Source organism: Mesoplodon bidens (genome assembly GCF_964165515.1).
Source record: "Mesoplodon bidens genome assembly, chromosome: 14".
Taxonomy (NCBI): domain Eukaryota; kingdom Metazoa; phylum Chordata; class Mammalia; order Artiodactyla; family Ziphiidae; genus Mesoplodon; species Mesoplodon bidens.
The window spans coordinates 67821243-67840226 of NC_138170.1; the positions used below are offsets into that span (position 1 = coordinate 67821243).

General features: G+C 49.6%; 2 protein-coding genes across 2 annotated transcripts; one reads left to right on the forward strand and one right to left on the reverse strand.

The window, feature by feature from the left end:
* The first annotated feature begins 98 nt into the window (after positions 1-98).
* UCN (urocortin) lies at positions 99-1698 on the forward strand. The gene is made up of 2 exons (XM_081253538.1): positions 99-888; positions 1150-1698. Exon 2 carries the CDS (start codon positions 1163-1165, stop codon positions 1541-1543), a length of 381 nt encoding a protein of 126 aa, XP_081109664.1. The 5' UTR covers positions 99-888; positions 1150-1162; the 3' UTR covers positions 1544-1698.
* On the reverse strand, positions 1636-18239 carry TRIM54 (tripartite motif containing 54; the record flags this gene model as incomplete). The annotated part of the gene is made up of 10 exons (XM_081253904.1): positions 1636-2044; positions 2164-2222; positions 2424-2629; positions 2768-2892; positions 3009-3031; positions 3291-3524; positions 4200-4295; positions 6058-6229; positions 6761-6933; positions 18072-18239. The coding sequence occupies 10 exons, from the start codon at positions 18237-18239 to the stop codon at positions 1636-1638; spliced, it is 1665 nt and encodes a 554-aa protein (XP_081110030.1).
* Between the last annotated feature and the right edge of the window lie 745 nt (positions 18240-18984).

The following is an 18984-nucleotide window of genomic DNA, read 5'->3' on the forward strand; positions in this document are numbered from 1 at the left end:
ATGGTATTTTTGTTATAGCAGCTCAAACACTTAAGACACCAAGTTTCCTTACTTCCTACCCAGTGATCTTAACCTGGAGGTCAAAGATAAAGTAATACTGCTGCTGTGATTCCCAGGAGAAAAATTAACTTGGCTAAACTCCTGCTTTGGGGCAAACCTATAAGCAGATGGACCAGCCTTTTGTTGTCTGAAAGCACCCTGACCAGAGGCCCTCTTTTTTATGGTGCCTCAGTCAGACAGCCCTAGAATTTAGATCCTGGGGCTAAAATGACATCAAAACCCCTGGCAGCTCAAGCTGCCTCAGACGCCTCTTGGGTGGGTACCATGATGGTAGCTGAGTGCCAGCAGTGCTGTCCTGATTGCCTCTGTTTACAGAACTGATAGCTGGGGCAAGGGACTGGGTCTGAGCAGGACAGCATTCTCCAGAGGCCTCTGGCCCCTTCTAGAGGCCGAGGGCAAGGTCAGCACCATGGACAGCCCCACGATCCAGTCTTCCTTTCATGTGCCAGAGAAGACTGCAGATCTGGACTAGTCTGGTCTGGGGACAGGTCCCCTGGTCACTGCTGGCTGTTCTAAACAGGTGAAGGACTCTCATGGCTGGAGCAGTCTTTACTCCCCAACAGGCTTCTCCCTCTCTTGAGCCAGGTGTCAATTCCAGAGACGCGCCCCACGGGGTCTCGCAGCCCCAAGGGTCGGACTCGAAGCTGCGGCCGTCATTGCTCTACAATCAGTGCATGTTCCTTGCTGACGTCAGCCGGAGCTGTCCTGGCGCTATATAAGGCTGGCAGCAGTCCCGGGACAGACCCCGTGTTCCCCAAGGAACAGCCCGCCTCGAGGGACAGAGACAGGAGCTCTTCCCTGCAGGGTACAGACGCTCTCCGGCAAACTGTGAGTGGCTCTCAGCGTCCGCCCAGACTCCCTCAGCACCGGGACTGCGCTCAGCTCACCCACCGCGACCCGCCAAGAGGGAGGGAGGGAGAAAAGGGTGGCACAGGACTGGGCAGCGGCTGGGGCTGGAGGGAAGGCTGTGGGCACCGGGCAGCAGTCGCAGGGGCCCGACAGGGGCGCTGGAAGTGCGCGGGAAGGAGAGTGGCTCCCCCTGCGACTGCCCCTGGCGCACCTCACCCTGCGCTACGCCTGTGTGTCCAGGGCCGGTGGTACCATGAGGCCGGCGGGACGCGCGGCGCTGCTGGCGGCGCTGCTGCTCCTGGCACAGCTGCGCCCGGGGAGCAGCCAGTGGAGCCCGGAGGCGGCGGCGGCCGGGGTCCAGGACCCAAGTCTGCGCTGGAGCCCCGGGACACGGAACCAGGGCGGCGGGGCCCGCGCGCTCCTCTTGCTGCTGGCGGAGCGCTTCCCGCGCCGCGCGGGGCAGGGCCGATGGGGATCCGCGATCACAGGCGAGCGGCCGCGACGGGACGACCCTCCGCTGTCCATTGACCTCACCTTCCACCTGCTACGGACCCTGTTGGAGCTGGCGCGGACGCAGAGCCAGAGGGAGCGCGCCGAGCAGAACCGCATCATATTCGACTCGGTGGGCAAGTGATCGGCGGGGTCTGGGGCCCCGAAAATCTCGACCCCCATCCCCCACCCCCGGGCTGAGACGTGCGCGACAGGAACTGACCCAGTCCCGCGGGGCTAGAGCGGCCTAGGGACACCCTGAGCACTCTCCGCGTTACTAGTTTTTAATAAAAGTGCCGAAGAGCCGTTGGCCTCTGCTGCGGGGCGCGGGGAACCACAGCAGGGTGTAAACCCGTGGGAAAGTGGGGCTCCCAGGTCGGCGAGAGGGGACCAGATGCTGCGGGAGGGCTCCGCGAGAACGGCTTTCAGCCAGGGTCCTGCGGTCCCCATCGTCCCCAAGTCTCCCAGGAACTCAAGCCCCGGTGCCACCGCACCACCCACGACCCTCTTGGCACTGGGCTTGCGAATCCGTGCCTGATATCGAGGAGGTGCCCAACAGGGGTTCATTCCACTTCCGCCCCCGAAATGGTCCCAGATTAGGAGAAGGTTGGGATGGATGGTGATGCGATCGTCGCCGAAGCCGAGGCTGAGAGAGTGAGCAGTGAAAGGAGCTGCGGGTCGGGACGCAGTAGCCCTTTATTGAGCCCCTCCCCCGCGGCGGCGCTCCGAGCTGGGTGGCGGGTGGTCCCTGCTCAGGCCCTTCACCACCCGAGCGCCAGGCCGCGGGTGCGCAGCCTCCCCAACAGGGGCGAGTCAATGCAGGCCTGTCCCCGGGAAAGAAAGCTCGGTGGGTGGGCGCTCCAAAGAGACAAGGCAACTCCAAAGCCCAGCTCACTCCCTTTCCCCAGCCAGGAGGGTTTCTCCTCCACTCCCCACCCCCACCCCCAACGCGGACTCCCAAACCCCCAGAGGAATGGATGGTGGGAAAGAAAGTTGTACTTCAGCACGCGCGCTAGGGGGCGCACCACTCCTGGTTGAGGTTGGGAGTAGGGGCCCCAAGCGATCCCTGATGCAGCAGAGAGGGAGATCGCCGGGGGAGGGGCGGTGCCAGGCAGACCCCGCCAATGCCCACACTCACCTTCCGGCCCCTCCAGCCGCTCTTCCTCTGCCCCTGCGCTGCCCTCTTCCCCGTCCAACGCTACCTCCTCATCCTCTTCCTCCCCAGAAGCGCCTGGGCGGAAGGAAGGCTGGGTGAGCTGGAGTCCCCGATTCTCTGGCCGTCTTGCACCCATCCCCCGACCCCCAACCTGGAGGGTCTGGACGCCTAGTCCTAGCGGCCCGCCGCCCCCTCCCATCCTCGCTCCCTCACCTGGCTGGAAGTCGATGGTCCTCAGCATTTCGGCTACATGCTCCACGCTCACGGTGAATTGCTCCATGCTTTCATAGCCGGGCTCCGGCCGTCCAGCCAGCTCCACCTTTGACATTGTCCCGACCCTGCGGCAACCGCAGCGGCAGCGGCTCATTTGGAAACACCCAGCACCCTCACCCCCTCCCGGTGGCAGCGGAGCCCCCGCGGCCCCTTCCTTTCCCTTCCCACTCCACCTACTCACTTATTGATCAGCTCCTTGGCCTGCTGCAGGGAAGAAAAGAGGGTGAGAGTAAGCATTGTGCCAACCTCTGGCAAAGTCCCATTTCTGATGCCCAACACAGTCCTGCGGGGTCGGTGGGGATGCGCGTCCCAATTCGTTAAGGAAATAATGGACTCAGAGGGGGTGATTTGCCCAAGGCCGTGGGGCAAGTAGGTGCCAGAGATAAGACTTGAACCCGGTCTGCCTGTGCCGAGGCCCCCACTGCAGCCGCTAGGCAGCCTGACACCATCCCCCTAAGCCCACCTGCAGATAGAGCGCCATCTGCGGTTCCTCCATGGACTGGATGGCGGACTCCACCAGCTTAGAGGAGGCCTCCAGGTGGTCTCCGTACTGGCGGATGAGGCCCCTGACGCGCTGCAGCTTCTCCTCCTGCTTCCGGGCCAGCGCCTGCAGCAGCTCACCCTTACGCTCCTCCAGAACTGCGCACAGGGCCTCAAACCTCTGATTTAGCAACTGCTTCTGCCTCCGGCTGTTGTCCTGAAAGACCGGAAGCAAGGATGAGACCTCATAACTGGGAGAGCACGGGGCTACTTGTCCCACTCCCGACTTAATGGAAGTCACAGTCAGCCAAGAAGAAAAGTGACCTGTCGATTACACCACAAATTAGTGGCAGAGACAGAACTCCAGCCAAGGGCTGCTGATTCCCAGATCTTTTCAGTAATAATAATGATATATATTTTGTTAAGGTTTAATTGACATATAACATTATATTAGCTTCAGGTGTACAGCATGATGATTCAATATTTGTATATATTGTGAAATGATCACAATATGTCTAGTTAACATCCAGCACCATACACAGATTACAAATTTTTTTTTCCTGTGATGAGAACTTTTAAGATCTACTCTCTCAGCAGATAACACTATATTTTAAAGAAGCTTCATGAGTGCTCTCTATATTACTTGTATTATCTCATTTAATTCTCAAAAAGATCCGATGAGGTAGCTAACATATCATTCTCTCATCAATATTTTATATAGTTAAAAACAAGAAAAACTGAACACAGAGAAGTTAAGTTACTGGACCAAAGTCACAGAGCTAGTCAGGGACAGAGCTGGGATTCAAACCAGCAGCCTGGTAAGCACATCCCACTACTTGTGATCCACCTCCAGGAGTCCAGAAACTTTCCCTCCCTCCCATCCCAGGCTCACCTCAATGGTCTGGCACACCTCCTCCATCTGCGTGATCACTGCTTGCACACGGTCATTGCCTGCCACCAGCATCGAGATGCCATCACTGAGCTCAGTCTGCCACACACACAGGCCAGCACTTAGGGCTGGAGGACCTAGTCAAGAGCTGTGCCCCTCCCACCCTGGCCAGGCTGCCCAGGAAAGGACTGCCCCTCCACTCCACCATCAGGGCATCTTCAGGGCAGCTCTGACAGAGATCTAGAGAGTTTAGAGCCATTCAAGAAGTGTGGAAGCACACTCTATGGATTCTGGAAGGAGGTGCAGAGAGGAAGTCCTCCACCACCAAATGAGAAAGGAAGAGACATTCACCAAATATCCACCAGATGCCAGGCACTGGCCTAGATGCCTTATCTGTAGATTCACGTCTTCCATCAATTTTGAAAAATTCTTCACGATTATCCATTAGGATAATATTGCCTCTTTTCCATTCTCTTTATTCTCTCGTTCTGTGACTCTGATTAGATATATGTTAAACCTTCTCATTCTCAACCTCCTCATCTCCCAGTGCTGTATTCTAAGTTGTTTTTTTCAGTCCCCTCTTCCCCACCTTTTTTTTTTTAATTAAAAAAAATTTTTTTTGGCCATGCCCCGTGGCTTGTGGGATCTTAGTTCCCTGACCAGGGATTGAACGGGGGCCCTCAACAGTGAAAGTGTGGAGTCCTAACCACTGGACCGCCAGGGAATTACCCAGTCCTCTCTTCCTGAGAGAAATCTGTCATTTAATTCATCCTTTGAATGTTTTATTTCAACAATTATACTTTCATTTCTAAAAGCTCTATTTGGTTCTTTGTCAAATCTGCTTTTTTGATAGTCTATTCTTGCTTTTTAAAAATATTTATTTATTTATTTTTGGCTGCATCGGGCCTTAGTTGCGGCATGCAGGATCTTTGTTGCAGCACACGGGCTCTTCATTGTGGCGTGCAGGCTTAGGTGCCCCACAGCATGTAGGATCCTAGTTCCCTGACCAAGGATCAAACCCTGGTCTCTGCATTGGACGGCAGATTCTTAACCACTGGACCGGCAGGGAAGTCCCTATTGCTTATTTTAAAATTCCATTTTAAAGCATTTTATGCAAAGTGACTTTTCATTCTTCAGTAATTCCAGTATCTGAATTTCTTTGTGTATCTTCAATCATGAGCTAATCTTTTGTTGTTCTTAATCTAAGAAAAACCCAAGGCCTAAATTGAGGGTTTTTCCTCCAGGCAGAATTTGCATTCGCTTTTGTCAAAAGCCAGGTGGCACAAGTGACCACTTTAGGGATTCCTGGGATTCCAGTTTAACCTGGGATCCTCGGGGGTCCTCACTGCAGGCCCCCCACCTTTTAGGAGTTTGGAGGTATAATCTCATCTCTCTAGTTCAGTAATAATTTGCCCTGTGGGAAATCCTGCCTTTTCCGTGCTTATCACTCAGGGTTCTGTTCTCATCCCACTTCCCCTCCTCCTCTCCCCACCTCAGCAGCACTTGGAGCTTTCCTTTACTTCCTACGTGTCTACCAATTTAATTTTTGAATTATGTTTTATGTAGAATCTAGACGTGTGACAGTGAGATGGCCTTGAGAGTCCACCATACTGCATCCATTTCTCATTTTATCCTTACAGCTCTCAGGGGTAAGCATTTTCATCCCCATTTTACAAGTGAGGAACGTGAGGGCCAGAGAGGTCAAGTGACTTACCCAAGGTCACACACTGAGTCACGCATAGACTTGGGACCTCAGCCCTGATCTGCCTGCCTTTGAAACCAAGTGGACTAAGAGGCTATAGTTTGAGACCCTGTCCTATGTCCCCACCCCCACACGCCTGCTCCCTCTGCTGCTTGATACCTTCTGGCGTTTGTAAATCGTGGGCAGTGGGGCCACCTCACAGTCCTTGTGGGCGCCGAAGACCTTGCAGAGAGAGCAAGTGGGCACTTCACAGCTCAGGCAGTAGATATTGATCTTCTCATCTTCATGCTCCTCGCACATGAGGTGCTGCTCAGCCTTGGAATGCAGCGGCCTGGAGGGGAGCGGGCAGGGTGGCAGGAGGGTCAGGGGCCAGGCTGGGTGGGGGGCAAGAGTGTGAGGCTCCATGAACACCTTCTCTTCAGCCTCCACCACCCAGCGTCACCTTCTCTGCCCCTGCAGCTGGTGCTGTGGCTGGGCAGGCAAGTGACTTCCACGGGGCTCTTCCTTTGAGGAATAGAGCTACGGCGTAGCGGAGACCTAGATCCAAGAGTAGTTTCTATTCCAGGGCAGGGAAGTCCCGTGGGGCGGGACGTCATGGAGGGTTGGCAAGGACCTTGCTGGTGGACGGCCAGCCCCTCCCCAGGTGAAGAGGGGGAAGCACTAACCAGGAATCAGAGGCTGCCTGAGCTGGGTGACCTGACGAGCTGGGGGCAAGTCCCTCCTCTTCTCAGGTCCAGTCCTCTCATCACTAAACTGAAGAGGCAGGTTGATCGTTTCAGCTCCTCTCTTCTGGCCCTGATGGGTTCCCTGCCTGTGTCCCAGGCCCTGCACTTTAGAGAAACAAGAGACCCTAACAGCTCACCGGGAGGACTCCTGCTTGTAAATGTCGATAATGTTCTCCACTAGCAGGTTCCGCTGCAGGCCGTAGACACCATGTCGGTCCAGGACAACCTCATGCCTGCAAGACGGGCAGCGGAAACGGCCTCCTGAAGACACAGTGGTGGAGCCCCGGGATTGCCACAGAGGGTTTGAGGCCTGTGGGGACAGGGAGCGTGAGAGAAAGGCACAGTGAGTCATGGGGGAACTGGGAGGAGGCAGGGGGGATGTCATGGGGACTGGGGAGTAGGAGAGTGGTGAAGAGGAAGCATCGGCTCTTTTCTATGGCTGGGTGCTCCTCTGAGAGCAGCTCCCGGTGGGTGGCCATGGAGACTTTCCCACCTTTGCCTTGTTACTCAGCCCACCTCCTTGAGTGTCCCTGCATCCAGAGCCTAGCTTGATCAAGCCTAGTTAGGGCAAGCTCTCCTCAAAGGGGCCCAGCTTGGAGCTGTGGGGAGACATTGACCTCAGCAGGAAGGCCAAAGTAGGAAATGGACTCTAAGTGTTGCAGTCCTCCAGCCTGGGGCTCTCACGGGCCACATCGGGGGGATATTCTCTGCAGCCAAGGTCAGGGGCACGGAGACAAGTGCTGAACAATGAGGCAGACATATCGAGCCGGGTAATTCGGGAAAATCACTCCAGGGACTGGGAATCAGTAGTCCTGGGTTCTTGTGCTGCCCCGACACTGCCCTACTATGCATATTTGGGCAAGCATTCAACCTCTGTACAATTAAGGACAAGATTGGATTATTCATCCTACCATAAACATTGAGTGTGTCAGGTAATTGCTAGGCTCTGGGGATAAAACATGAACAGGTACGTCACATTACCCTCAGGGAGAGCAAACCGACAGCCACATCCAATGGGCTGCGTGTTATGACAGGAGGAAGCTCAGAAGAAGGGTTTACCTGAGCTGCTCACCACCTCCTCCCACTTACACCTCTTAGGGGACTTTCTCCATTCCATCCTAAAAGGGAGAGCCCTGTCGTGGCCCAGACCACCGATCCTTGGCTCAGAATTGAGGAGGTGATCACCTGACCCAACAGGACCAATCAAATTTTCCCTCTAGGAACTTGGAATCGAGTCACAGAGGCTGAGGTGACTAGACCATGTGCAGCTTTTGAACTGAAAAAAGACTTGTGAAGTTGGGCTAAAAGCTGACATTGTGGCCACCCCAAAATCTGTGCAAGTGGACAGTGTGAGGGGTCAGACACTGTGAACAGAGAAGGCTGGTCTGCAAGGAAGAGAAACAGTCAATCTGGGGAGAGCAGCAGAGATGAAAGACTTGTAAATACTGCTTATTGTTGCTTGATATTCACCCCTTCTTCTTCAATAATAGAGCCCCTGAGTTGTTAGCAAGACACATGGAATAAAGACCATGTGACCAAGCCTCCCTTCCAGATGAGTATGACCAGGTGACTGCATTGTGGCCAATGGTATATAAATAGAAATGTTTTGTGCAATTTCTAGGAAGTATCTTTAATGGGAAGGGCAGGCCCTACTCCTCCTCTTCTCTCCTTCCTGCTGGCTGGAATGAAGGTGGACTGGCAGGACTTCCCTGGTGGCGCAGGGGTTAAGAATCCGCCTGCCAAGGCAGGGGACACAGGTTCCATCCCTGGTCCGGAAGATCCCACATGCCACGGAGCAGCTAAGCTCGTGTGCCACAACGACTGAGCCTGCGCTCTAGAGCCTGTGAGCCACAACTACTGAGCGCGTGTGCCAAAACTACTGAAGCCCACGTGCCTAGAGCCTGTGCTCCGCAGCAAGAGAAGCCACCGCAATGAGAAGCCCGCGCACTGCAAGGAAGAGTAGCCCCCACTCGCCGCAACTAGAGAAAGCCCGTGTGAAGCAACGAAGACTCAACGCAGCCAAAAATAAATTTATTTTAAAAAAAGGTGAGTTCCTTTCCACAACATTGTTAATCAACTATACTCCAATATATTGTAAAATAAAAAGTTTTTTAAAATGTGAGTTCCTTTAAATAGAAATACTCAAGCATAGCATAGGTGGTACACAGCTTTGGCAAACATCAGGAAGGTGAAACGAGAATGAAGCTTGGGATGTTTGCTCTAACCCTTTTCTGACTCCCTCCCCTTATCAAAACTTGTGTGTCTTGTGTCCCAAACCTTTTGCAAATGCTAGGTGGCTACCTTGAGAAAGTCACCTGTACTGGATATGTAGATAAAATTGTTACCCATTCTTGGCAACATCTCTGTATTTTAACAGAGGGCATTTAATGCAGGATGATGTAGGGAAAGTAACACTGATCTGAAGATATGGTTTGGGATTTGCCATTTATGACCTTGGGAAAATAATTTCTCTTAGGGCTCAAATGTCCTCAGATCTAAAAAGAGGATTTGTACTTAGCACTAGCTCCTTTCAAAGGCTGATGTTTTCTGAGCAATGAGCCTTAATGGATATATTTATGGTAAGAATACTGACCAGTGTGGGGGAAGGGAGTTGTTGGTTTTCATAACAACCTTCTCCTCTCACACCTTGCAGGCCACCATATCCCACTCTGTTTAACCTTTTGGCTCCTGTGATCCGGTATCTCACTTGCTTTTGCCAGTCCCTAGCTGTCCCTGGATCGCCCTCTTCCCGCCTGATGTCAGCACTTCCTGAAACCCCATCTCCTCTGAAACAGCCCTAGTGTATTTAGATGGATTTATACATTCTACAATTTGTATTATCTGTGAGGTTTAAATTTTACATAATACACCTGTATTATTTTTGTAACCAGAATGAACAGTAAAATTGCTTTTTCAGATAGTTAACATGCTGGTTATTTAATAGTAAAGATTAAATGAGTTATAGAGGAATTATAATGCAACTATCTTTAACAGTTCTTAACATGGGGAGAGACCCATGAAAAAAGCAGGGTATAAGTCTATAGAGACAGTAGGATCCCAATTTTGAAATGGGTGATGGGATTTACAGGATTTTAGAATTTCTTCTTTGTAGTCATCTACATTTACCAAATATCTTTGTATAGACCATGAAATTACTTTATAAAATACATAAAATAAAAATTAAACATTTTGACAATCATTTCCATTGAGTGATAGAATTGTGGGTGATTCCTTTTTTTTTTTTTAATATAATTTCCAAATTTTGTACAAGGACTTTGGGTTTGGGGGAAGAAAAAAAACCCTTTACTTTTAAAAAGTGCAATGCTCAATCCTGCCGTGAATGAAAGGGGGCGCTAGAGTGCCAGACGAGTTAACAAGTGAAAACGCTATTTAGGAGAAAGGAACTATGTTAGTTCGAGGGAGGAGGTGTTTAAGAAGATACCATCTAAAGACAGGGTAGACAGGAAGCAGGAGATGGTCGTTAGGAAGGAGTTTCAGGAGATCAGAGATACTATAGGAGTTTAGGTTACAGACAGAGGAGTCCTGAGACGGGCAGGGGTTGCGGGGTGGGGGAGGAGCTAGAAAGGTAGGTTTACCAAGAAGGGCTTTTTTTTTTTTCTTTGTTTTTTGGCTGCGTTGTGTCTTCGTTGCTGCACGCGGGCTTTCTCTAGTTATGGCGAGCAGGGGCTACTCTCTGTTGCGGTGGCTTCTCGTTGCGGAGCACGGGCTGTTGGCACGTGGGCTTCAGCAGTTGTGGCACGTGGGCTCAGTAGTTGTGGCTCGCGGGCTCTAGAGCGCAGGCTCAGTAGCTGTGGCTCCCGGACCAGGGCTCTCACCCGTGTCCCCTGCATTGGCAGGCGGGTTCTTAACCACTGCGCCACCAGGGAAGCCCCCAAGAAGGGCTTTTTAAAAATAATTGTGGGGCTTCCCTGGTGGCGCAGTGGTTGAGAGTCCGCCTGCCGATGCAGGGGACACGGGTTCGTGCCCCGGTCGGGGAAGATCCCACATGCCGTGGAGCGGCTGGGCCCGTGAGCCATGGCTGCTGAGTCTGCGCGTCCGGAGCCTGTGCTCCACAGCGGGAGAGGCCACAACGGTGAGAGGCCCGTCTACTGCAAAAAAAAATAATAATAATAATAATTGTGGTAAAAACATGGAGGGCTTTGAATCCAAGGGTAAAGATCTGAACTTAACTTTATAGGCAAGGTTTCTAAACTGCAAGAGAAAATTAGAATATTAATCTAACAGGTGATTTGGATACATGGGAGAGGAGACTATGGCTTTTGCTTCTGATCTAAAGGCACAGATCAGAAGCAAGAGCCATAGTCAGTGCAGGTCACAGGCTTGGCCTCAGGTAGTGGCAGTAATCCTGCAAAGACTAGGGATGCCAGAGGTGGAATCTAGCCAATCACTTGGCTGTGGGTGGGCTGTGGGGGAAAGGAGGGAGTAAGACAATTCAGGCATTTCAAGACTGGATGCTTGGGAAGACACCGGAAGCTGTGTGCTGTATACATTTTGTATGACAAAATGTATAATTTTGTCAATTATACCTCAACAGAGCTGGGGAATAAATGCTGGAGAACTTAACCTGGGGGCCACAGCCCCCAAAAGATCCATGACTACAACTTAAGGGGTCTGTGAACCTCGATGAGAAAACAATTACATCTTCATTTTCACTGACGTGCCTAGCAGAACTTGAGCGCTTTCTTCAATTATGAAGGTAGGCGACAAACCACGTAGGTTTAGAAGTACCTGTGACTTTGTCACCAACAGAAATCACGGGTATTTTCATATCACATTACAGTTGTTGATCAAATCTCCAAAAACAATTTATGCTTATCACTACTTCTAAACTATAGTAGTTGTTAGGCCCACTGTTCCTTCTCTCTCTCTTCTTTTTTTTGTTTTTTTTTGGCTGCACCATGAGGCATGTGGGATCTTAGTTCCCTGACCAGGGATCGAACCCGTGCCCCGTGCAGTGGAAGCGCAGAGTCCTAACCACTGGCCCGCCAGGGAATTCCCCCATCTCATTATTTAATGTGTTAATCGAGAAGCACATATATTACTCTATCAAAAAACATGTTCTGGGCTTCCCTGGTGGCGCAGTGGTTGAGAGTCCGCCTGCCGATGCAGGGGACACGGGTTCGTGCCCCTATCCCGGAAGATCCCACATGCCGCGCAGCGGCTGGGCCCGCGAGCCATGGCCGTGGAGCCTGTGTGTCCGGAGCCTGTGCTCCGCAACGGGAGAGGCCACAGCAGTGAGAGGCCCGCGTACAGCAAAAAAAAAAAAAAAAAACATGTTCTAATTATTTTGGTAATTATATTCCAGCGTTTCTCAAGCTTTTTTTCACTCCTGCCTCTTCTAAGAGCGTTTTAAGACATTTCCCCCCAATTGCTATCCCCCGCAATTAAATTTTAACACCACAAATCTTAAAAATGTCAAACTCATAGAAGCAGAGACTAGAAAGTCAGTGGCCAGAGGCTCGTGGTGGGGAAATGGGTAGCTGTTGGTCAAAGGGCACAAACTTTCAGTTATAAAATGAAGTTCCCGGGAGCTGATGTACAGCATGGTGACTGTAGTTAATGACACTATATTGTGTACTTGGCATCTGCTGAGAGAGTCTAGACCCCTCACACACAAAAATGGAAACTGTGAGGTGATGGATGTGTTAACTACCTTGATTGTGGTAATCATTTTACAATGTATAGATATATCACATTATCATGTTGTATACCTTAAATATATATAATTTTGTCAATTATACCTCAACAGAGCTGGGGAATAAAGTTTTACGTAAGAGCAGAAAATAAATAAAACGTAAAATTGCAATAAATTTTTTTAATACCACAGATATAATTGGAGCAATATCACCCCCACTGAGACTGCATGCTGTATTCTAATGCAATTGGTTTTCTTTATAATCATATATGTTATAATTTATGCACTTAAAAACCCTGTTCTTAAAAAAAACACACATACATTGTCCTTAGGATCCATAGGCTTCACAAACCAAAAAGGGATCTATAGCACAAAAAGAGATGACTTCCTGCCCTGATCGTGAGTCCCCAGATGGTCTCACCACAAATAGGAACTTTACACTCTGAGGTGCCCATGGCAACTTCCTTAACACGTCTCTATAGCTGACAGTCCCCACCTTGGGCTAAAGATCTCTCAGCTGACCGATATCCAGTTAGCATAAGCTATCTTCTGCGTCTGCTTATCTTTCTCTTTCAAGACTAAGAAATAACTTTGCTTAAATCTTACATTTACACAAGGGAGCCAGCCCCATAAAGTAAAATTTCACGGGCCAATGATGTGATGTGTAGAGAAAATTCCATCACTCTAGGAAACAAACACCTAGATTTACGTCCCTACTCTGTCCCTTTGTTTGTGTGACTGTAACCTGTTTCCTGTGTTCTCCCCTGTAAAATGGAAATAACATTGATTCTAACTCAAATGGAATCACACATGTGAAGGTACTCTATAAATTATAAAGCACTGTACAAATGGTTATTAAAAATCCTAATCTAGACCTTAAAAATATATGACCACATAGAACCACAGGACATGAAATAACTGTTCTTTCTTCACCGTGAAGGATAAAATGGAGTGGAATAAATACATGGAATTCTAGGCCATGATCAGGGGTTTTGTGTGGCATAAGAGCTATATGGTGCCTTCTATTTCTTTTGTAATGGTCCATGGCATCCAATAGAAATGTTCCATCTAGAAAGATGCTCTGTGAATGCAGTTTCTCTATCAAATCTATTCTTATCTCAGAATGTTTCCCCACTTTCCTGGCTATCCAGAGTGATGCTGATTGGGGATACTGGCCCAGGATGGAAGGGGGGTTGTTGGAGGCTACCTCCCCTAAACTATTGGCCTGGCCGATGATGAATAGTGGACCATGCAGATCCTCTGGGCCAGACCCTCAGAATACACTGGAGAAACTAGGAAAATGGTGGCAGAAGACCAGACATTTGGTCTGGTGACCTTGGCCCTCTTCCTCTGAGCTTTAGAAGAATACAGGTGTTGGTGGCAAAAGCTGAGCTGTGGGTGGAGAAGGGGTTTTGGGTGGTGAGCTAGCCCGACAGAACCTAGCAATGAGTGTGGCACAGGGGTTTGTGAATGGAGGCTGGCTGAAAGGAGGGCTGGTAAGCAGAAGAGTGAACCAAGGTAGGATGCTAGTAACAATGCAAAGTCCTGAAAAAATGGAAATCCATAATGATATTTCTTGAATTTGTGAAATCAGATTGTTAGAATTACAAGGATGTTAAAGATCAGTTTAAAACCTCCGTTTCATCCACACATGTGTAAACAGGCTTGAAGAGGTGAAATAGCCTGCTTTATATCACATGACAAATTAAGGAAGAAGCTGGTGGGACTTGAGCCCAGGAATGCTGAGTCTCTATGATTTTGTTTCCCACTCAACCCAGTTTCTTCCCTAAAGGAAGATCCTAAGCCTGCTACAAGGTTAACACAATTCACAAAATTTCAGTGAACCAATTTCTCAAAAAGGAGACCTGCCCAAGGCTGGGCTGGGGAGGGGATGTCTTGGTGCCCTCAGTAGCAGGTGGAAGTGGCCGAGGAGACAGGCTGTGTAGGGTTTTCACCAGCTGGCCTGTACTTGATGACAGCAGGTCCTAACAATTAGCTGGTAAAGAAGTGGAATTCAGGCTGAAGTAAAAGAGGTCATCTCCTTCCCAGACTGCCCTTTATGAGAGAAGGAGGCCCCTTTCTTGCTATTCCCATCTCTGTAAATCTCTCCCTACATGGACACCATCCAGAAAAGCTGTTTCTGATCAACCTTCTTACAAGCCCTTCTGGTTGCCTGTTAAATTACAACAGGGTGCAGCTCATAAACAAGTGCCCACAGTGAAGTGGGGGCAGGTATAAAAATAAACCGAAGGCTGTTTTAAAGTAGTTTAGGAGTGAATAGAGTTTACAAATTCAGAAACACATGGGAAGATGTTTGTGTCAAATTCCCACACCGACAGCTTTCCTCTAGTCAAAATGCTTGGTAGCTGAGTGGGTGCAAGTGCGGGGAAAGAGAGAGAGAGAGAAATTAGAGGGGGTTAATGTGGTGTTTTGGTGTTTTATTCTGTTTAAATTCAGAGAGAGAGAGAGAGAGAGGGAGGGAGAGAGCTGTATCACAGCTCTGAAGAAAACTAGTTAAATTGTGATGGCAACCAAGTAGAAATATGTATGAGACAAGCACTTGAAAGTAATATGCAAACATGAAAATAGTTGTGTTGGAGGAGGTGGGATTATGGATGACTTCCTCCCAAACCCTTAATATGGTTCAACATTTTCAATGAAAAAAAATTTTTTTTTCTTTTTTGGCTGTGTTGTGTGGCATGTGGGATCTTAGCTCCCCGACCAGGGATTGAACCTGGGCCCTCAGCAGTGACAGCTTGGAGTCCTAACCACTGGACTGCCAGGGAATTACCTCAATGAAATATTTTAACTTTTAAAATTTTGCTTCCTGGCTCTTTTGTTAACCTGATGTTATAAGATCATAATCTCTCCAAATTCTTGTTTGTTGCCCATCACAGCAGTTTTGAGGACAGCAGAACACTGAGCATCATCTAAATGTTTCAGAGTGCAGATTAAACAGACTGTGGCCCAGCTACAACAATGGACAACTATACAGCCATGAAAAAGGAAGGTGCGTTAACTTTTTTTTTTTGCTGTGCCGAAAGGCCTGTGGGATCTTAGTTCCCTGACCAGGGGTCAAACCCGTGCCCCCTGCAGTGGAAGTGCAAAGCCTTAACCACTGGACCGCCGGGGAAGTCCCCAAAACGAAGGTGCATATCAGAATGTGTGGATATGAAACAATGGCCAAGAGAGTGAACAAAGGCAGGTATAGGATGAATTTAGTTTAAACGTGTGTGTATACACACACACACATACACACAGAAACGAGTACCGGACCATGGAAAATTTCTGGAAGGATACCCAAGAAAGTTGGTAATGGCTACCTCCATCTGGAGAAGGGAATTACATAGGGCCTGAGGTGAAGATTTACTTTTCATGATATAAATTCCTATAGCGTTTGAAAAAAAAGTGTGTGGGGGGTGTATAATATACTGGTATCACTTTTCTAAGTCCTATTAACTTTCTAGGCAATGTTCTAAGGGTGTTCTTCCTAAGTAGTTTTAAGAGAGAGAAACCACAAGTCCTATTCTTGTCCCCATACTTAGAAAACAGACAATCTGATTATGCCTAGAGTTGTCAAAATGTGGAGGCAATGTGTGAAGAAACTAAATATGCTCATCTTTCAGAGGGAGGTCTACTGAGATGTGTATACATAGTGCAGCTGAAGAACTGGGTCAGCCTCCCACCAGGCCACCCCAAATAAAGCAGCAAGGAAATGAGCTGTTCAACTTCTCTCCTTGGAGGGCCCAGGGGTGCCCGGCACTTTAAAGGATACACAGTAGTCCAGATGCACAGAACCATCCCAAAGCTCTGGGAATCATGTTCTCTCCCAAATATTCTGTACCAAACAATTCCCAGGTCTTTCAGGGCCCAGATCAGTATCCCAGAGCTTCAAGGAACCAAAACAGTGTGTCTAGATACAGAGGATGGACTGGAACATCTTCTAGCCTCCATATGTAGGACCGTCCCTGGGTCCTCTACCCAGTGACACTGCGTGCCATGCACTTTAATATTCTGACCAGTTTTTTTACAGAACACGTTACCTTCACTTTCAAAACTTTGTTTTGCTTTCACATATTTCAGGCTCTAATGAAACGACGTTTCACTACAAATTCATGAGAAGGGATGGCAAAATCTTGTTGTCATTCCCTCCTAGGCATCTCAGCCTGAAGGATGTTCAGTGTTACTAAGACCGAGGGAAAACCCAAGACAGTGGGCGAGGCATAGCCTCTGGTACATGACTTAGTGCCCGGGATAAGCAGATCCCAGAGAGGGAAAATCACTGGCTCTGAGGTTCTCTGGAGCCAAATAATGGCAGGTTTGGACACGAAGAGGAACAGGAGATGGGAACAAGCCTTGATGGGAAGATGGCAGGAGAGACCATGGAGTTCAGTGAAGATGGAAGACAGCAAAGGGTGGGTCACAGGGCACAGCTGTGGAATGACCTGAATTAGCCAGCCCATTATTTTCCCCCAAACATGCTGCCCCTAAAGAACTTAAAAGGGAAACATTTTCTTGGTTAAGTTGAAAATCACTGTGTTCAACACATTTCCTCATAATTTCTGATACAGATGAAGAATATGTGTTCATGATGTTCCTTATTGCTGCCATGCCTACTAAGCCAGCCAACTCTGGTCTATTCTGAGTTTTTACTTCATTTGCAAGGGTGTGTGTGTGTGTGTGTGTGTGTGTGTGTGTATACATGCCTTTATCCCTCACTCTCCCTGATCCTTTTTCATTTTATAGGTTACTAGAACCTACACCAGGGCACGGGGCAAGAAAGAAAACCCATTTATATAAACCATTCTGATATGTGCTTTTATTTTTGAAACCAGGAGCTAAAATGATATCTGTGAATTTGATTAACTATGCTTTGCTCCATGACCACACATAAGCCAAGACTGGTTACATTTTGGGGAAGTAAAATTTATTCTCTGCCTTTTCCCTGCTTAAGTGACCTCAATCCATTTTAACCAGCAGGTCCCTTTACTGACCAGTCTGAGGTGGGACACAGGTGTGAACTTCAGCTGAGAGGATTCCTAGTCTCCTGCCCACTGTCTAACTCTGCCCCCCCAAAGATGGATGCATTCAGCTTTGCTTTAAATATGAATAGTTTCACTGTCATCATGGACCTTTCTCACAGAGTTGGGTTTTTTTTGTTTTTTGGGTTTTTTTTTTTTTGCTGTACGCGGGCCTCTCACTGTTGTGGTCTCTCCCGTTGCGGAGCACAGGCTCCGGACGCGCAGGCTCAGCAGCCATGGCTCATGGGCCCAGCCGCTCCGCGGCATGTGGGATCCTCCCGGACCGGGGCACGAACCCGTGTCCCCTGCCCCGGCAGGCGGACTCCCAACCACTGCGCCACCAGGGAAGCCCCCGAGTTTATTTTTTAATGTTTCATTATCTCACTGCTATTTTCTCCAGATTTTCCATATTGTTCTCGAAATCTCAAACTCCAAACTGGAATGCAGAGTCTAGCACAGACTGTCACACAGCCTGGTGGAGGATCACTTCCCTCCCAGTTTCTAAGGGGGTCTCCTTTCCTCTGTAGATACCAGCATCCCAGCGGCTGTCCATGCACAGGCTGTACTCGCCAGCCTGCAGAGCAGCTGCTGACTCATGCTTAGGGATTTGCTAGGACCCCTGGCTCTTCTTCTGCTCTTCAGCCAGGACAGCCACCACCCACCTCACGGAACCCTCCTCCCATCACCTTCTGGGATCTCAGCGCTGACCTGAAGAGAAGTCTCCCACGAGTCTGCACTGCTTTACCCGGCCCTGCCCCTGCCCCGGCCCACCTGGAAGACGTCATTGGCACACTTGCGGCACAGGTTGTGCTGGCAGGGCAGGATCACCACCGGTTTGGAGAACATCTCCAGGCAGATGGGGCATATGAGCTGCTTCTCCAGGCTGTCCATGCTGTGCGCGTCCCCTAGCAGCGGCTTGAAACCCACTGTGAAGTTCATCCCCTCAGCAGTCGTGCCTACCCTGGCCTTGACCCTGGTTCTGGCCTTCCCTCACTGCCTCCGGACCCTTCCTCGTTTACTTCAGACAGTCTGCGGATTCTCGTGTTCCCTTCTGTTGCGCACTCCCGAAATAGCTCTGCTATCTCTTCTGTCCCGTCCTCTAACAACTTGCCTTGTCTTAGAGAGCTGTTTTCAGACACGTCTGTGTCTCTCTTGAGTCTCTGCTCTGTACCCCAGCCAGGCACACGTAGCTTTTTCTATCCCTCCCTCCCTGAATGGCTCTGTCCCTGGGAATTTCTCCTTTTGTTTCCCAAACCACTCTTGTCCACTCTATGGGCGGCACTGTTTGTCTCTCACTGCCCAGAGAGGAGACTATTTTTTAATGTGGGGGTGGGGAACAAGGGGCATCTGTGTGTGACATTCCAGCTCCCAATTTAGCTCATGTAAGGCGAGCCACAGCTGTCACCGAGTGACCCTGACTCACTCAGGAACGGTGACTCCCTTGACCAAGAGCCAGCTTCACCGCTTATGGTGGAAGGTAGGACAGCAAAGGGGCTCTTACTCAAGGGGCTCCTGTGAGTCCCTGACCCCCATGCTCTGGCCTGGGCCCCTCTTTCAGGGCAGTGACACAGAATCTGAACCGGCCTGTATGAGAGGTACCATCCATGGCTCAGGGTGGAAGGAAAGATCCTGCCAGACCTACAGTCAGTGAAAGTTTCTGCCTCCGAGGCTTAGCCAGTGACCT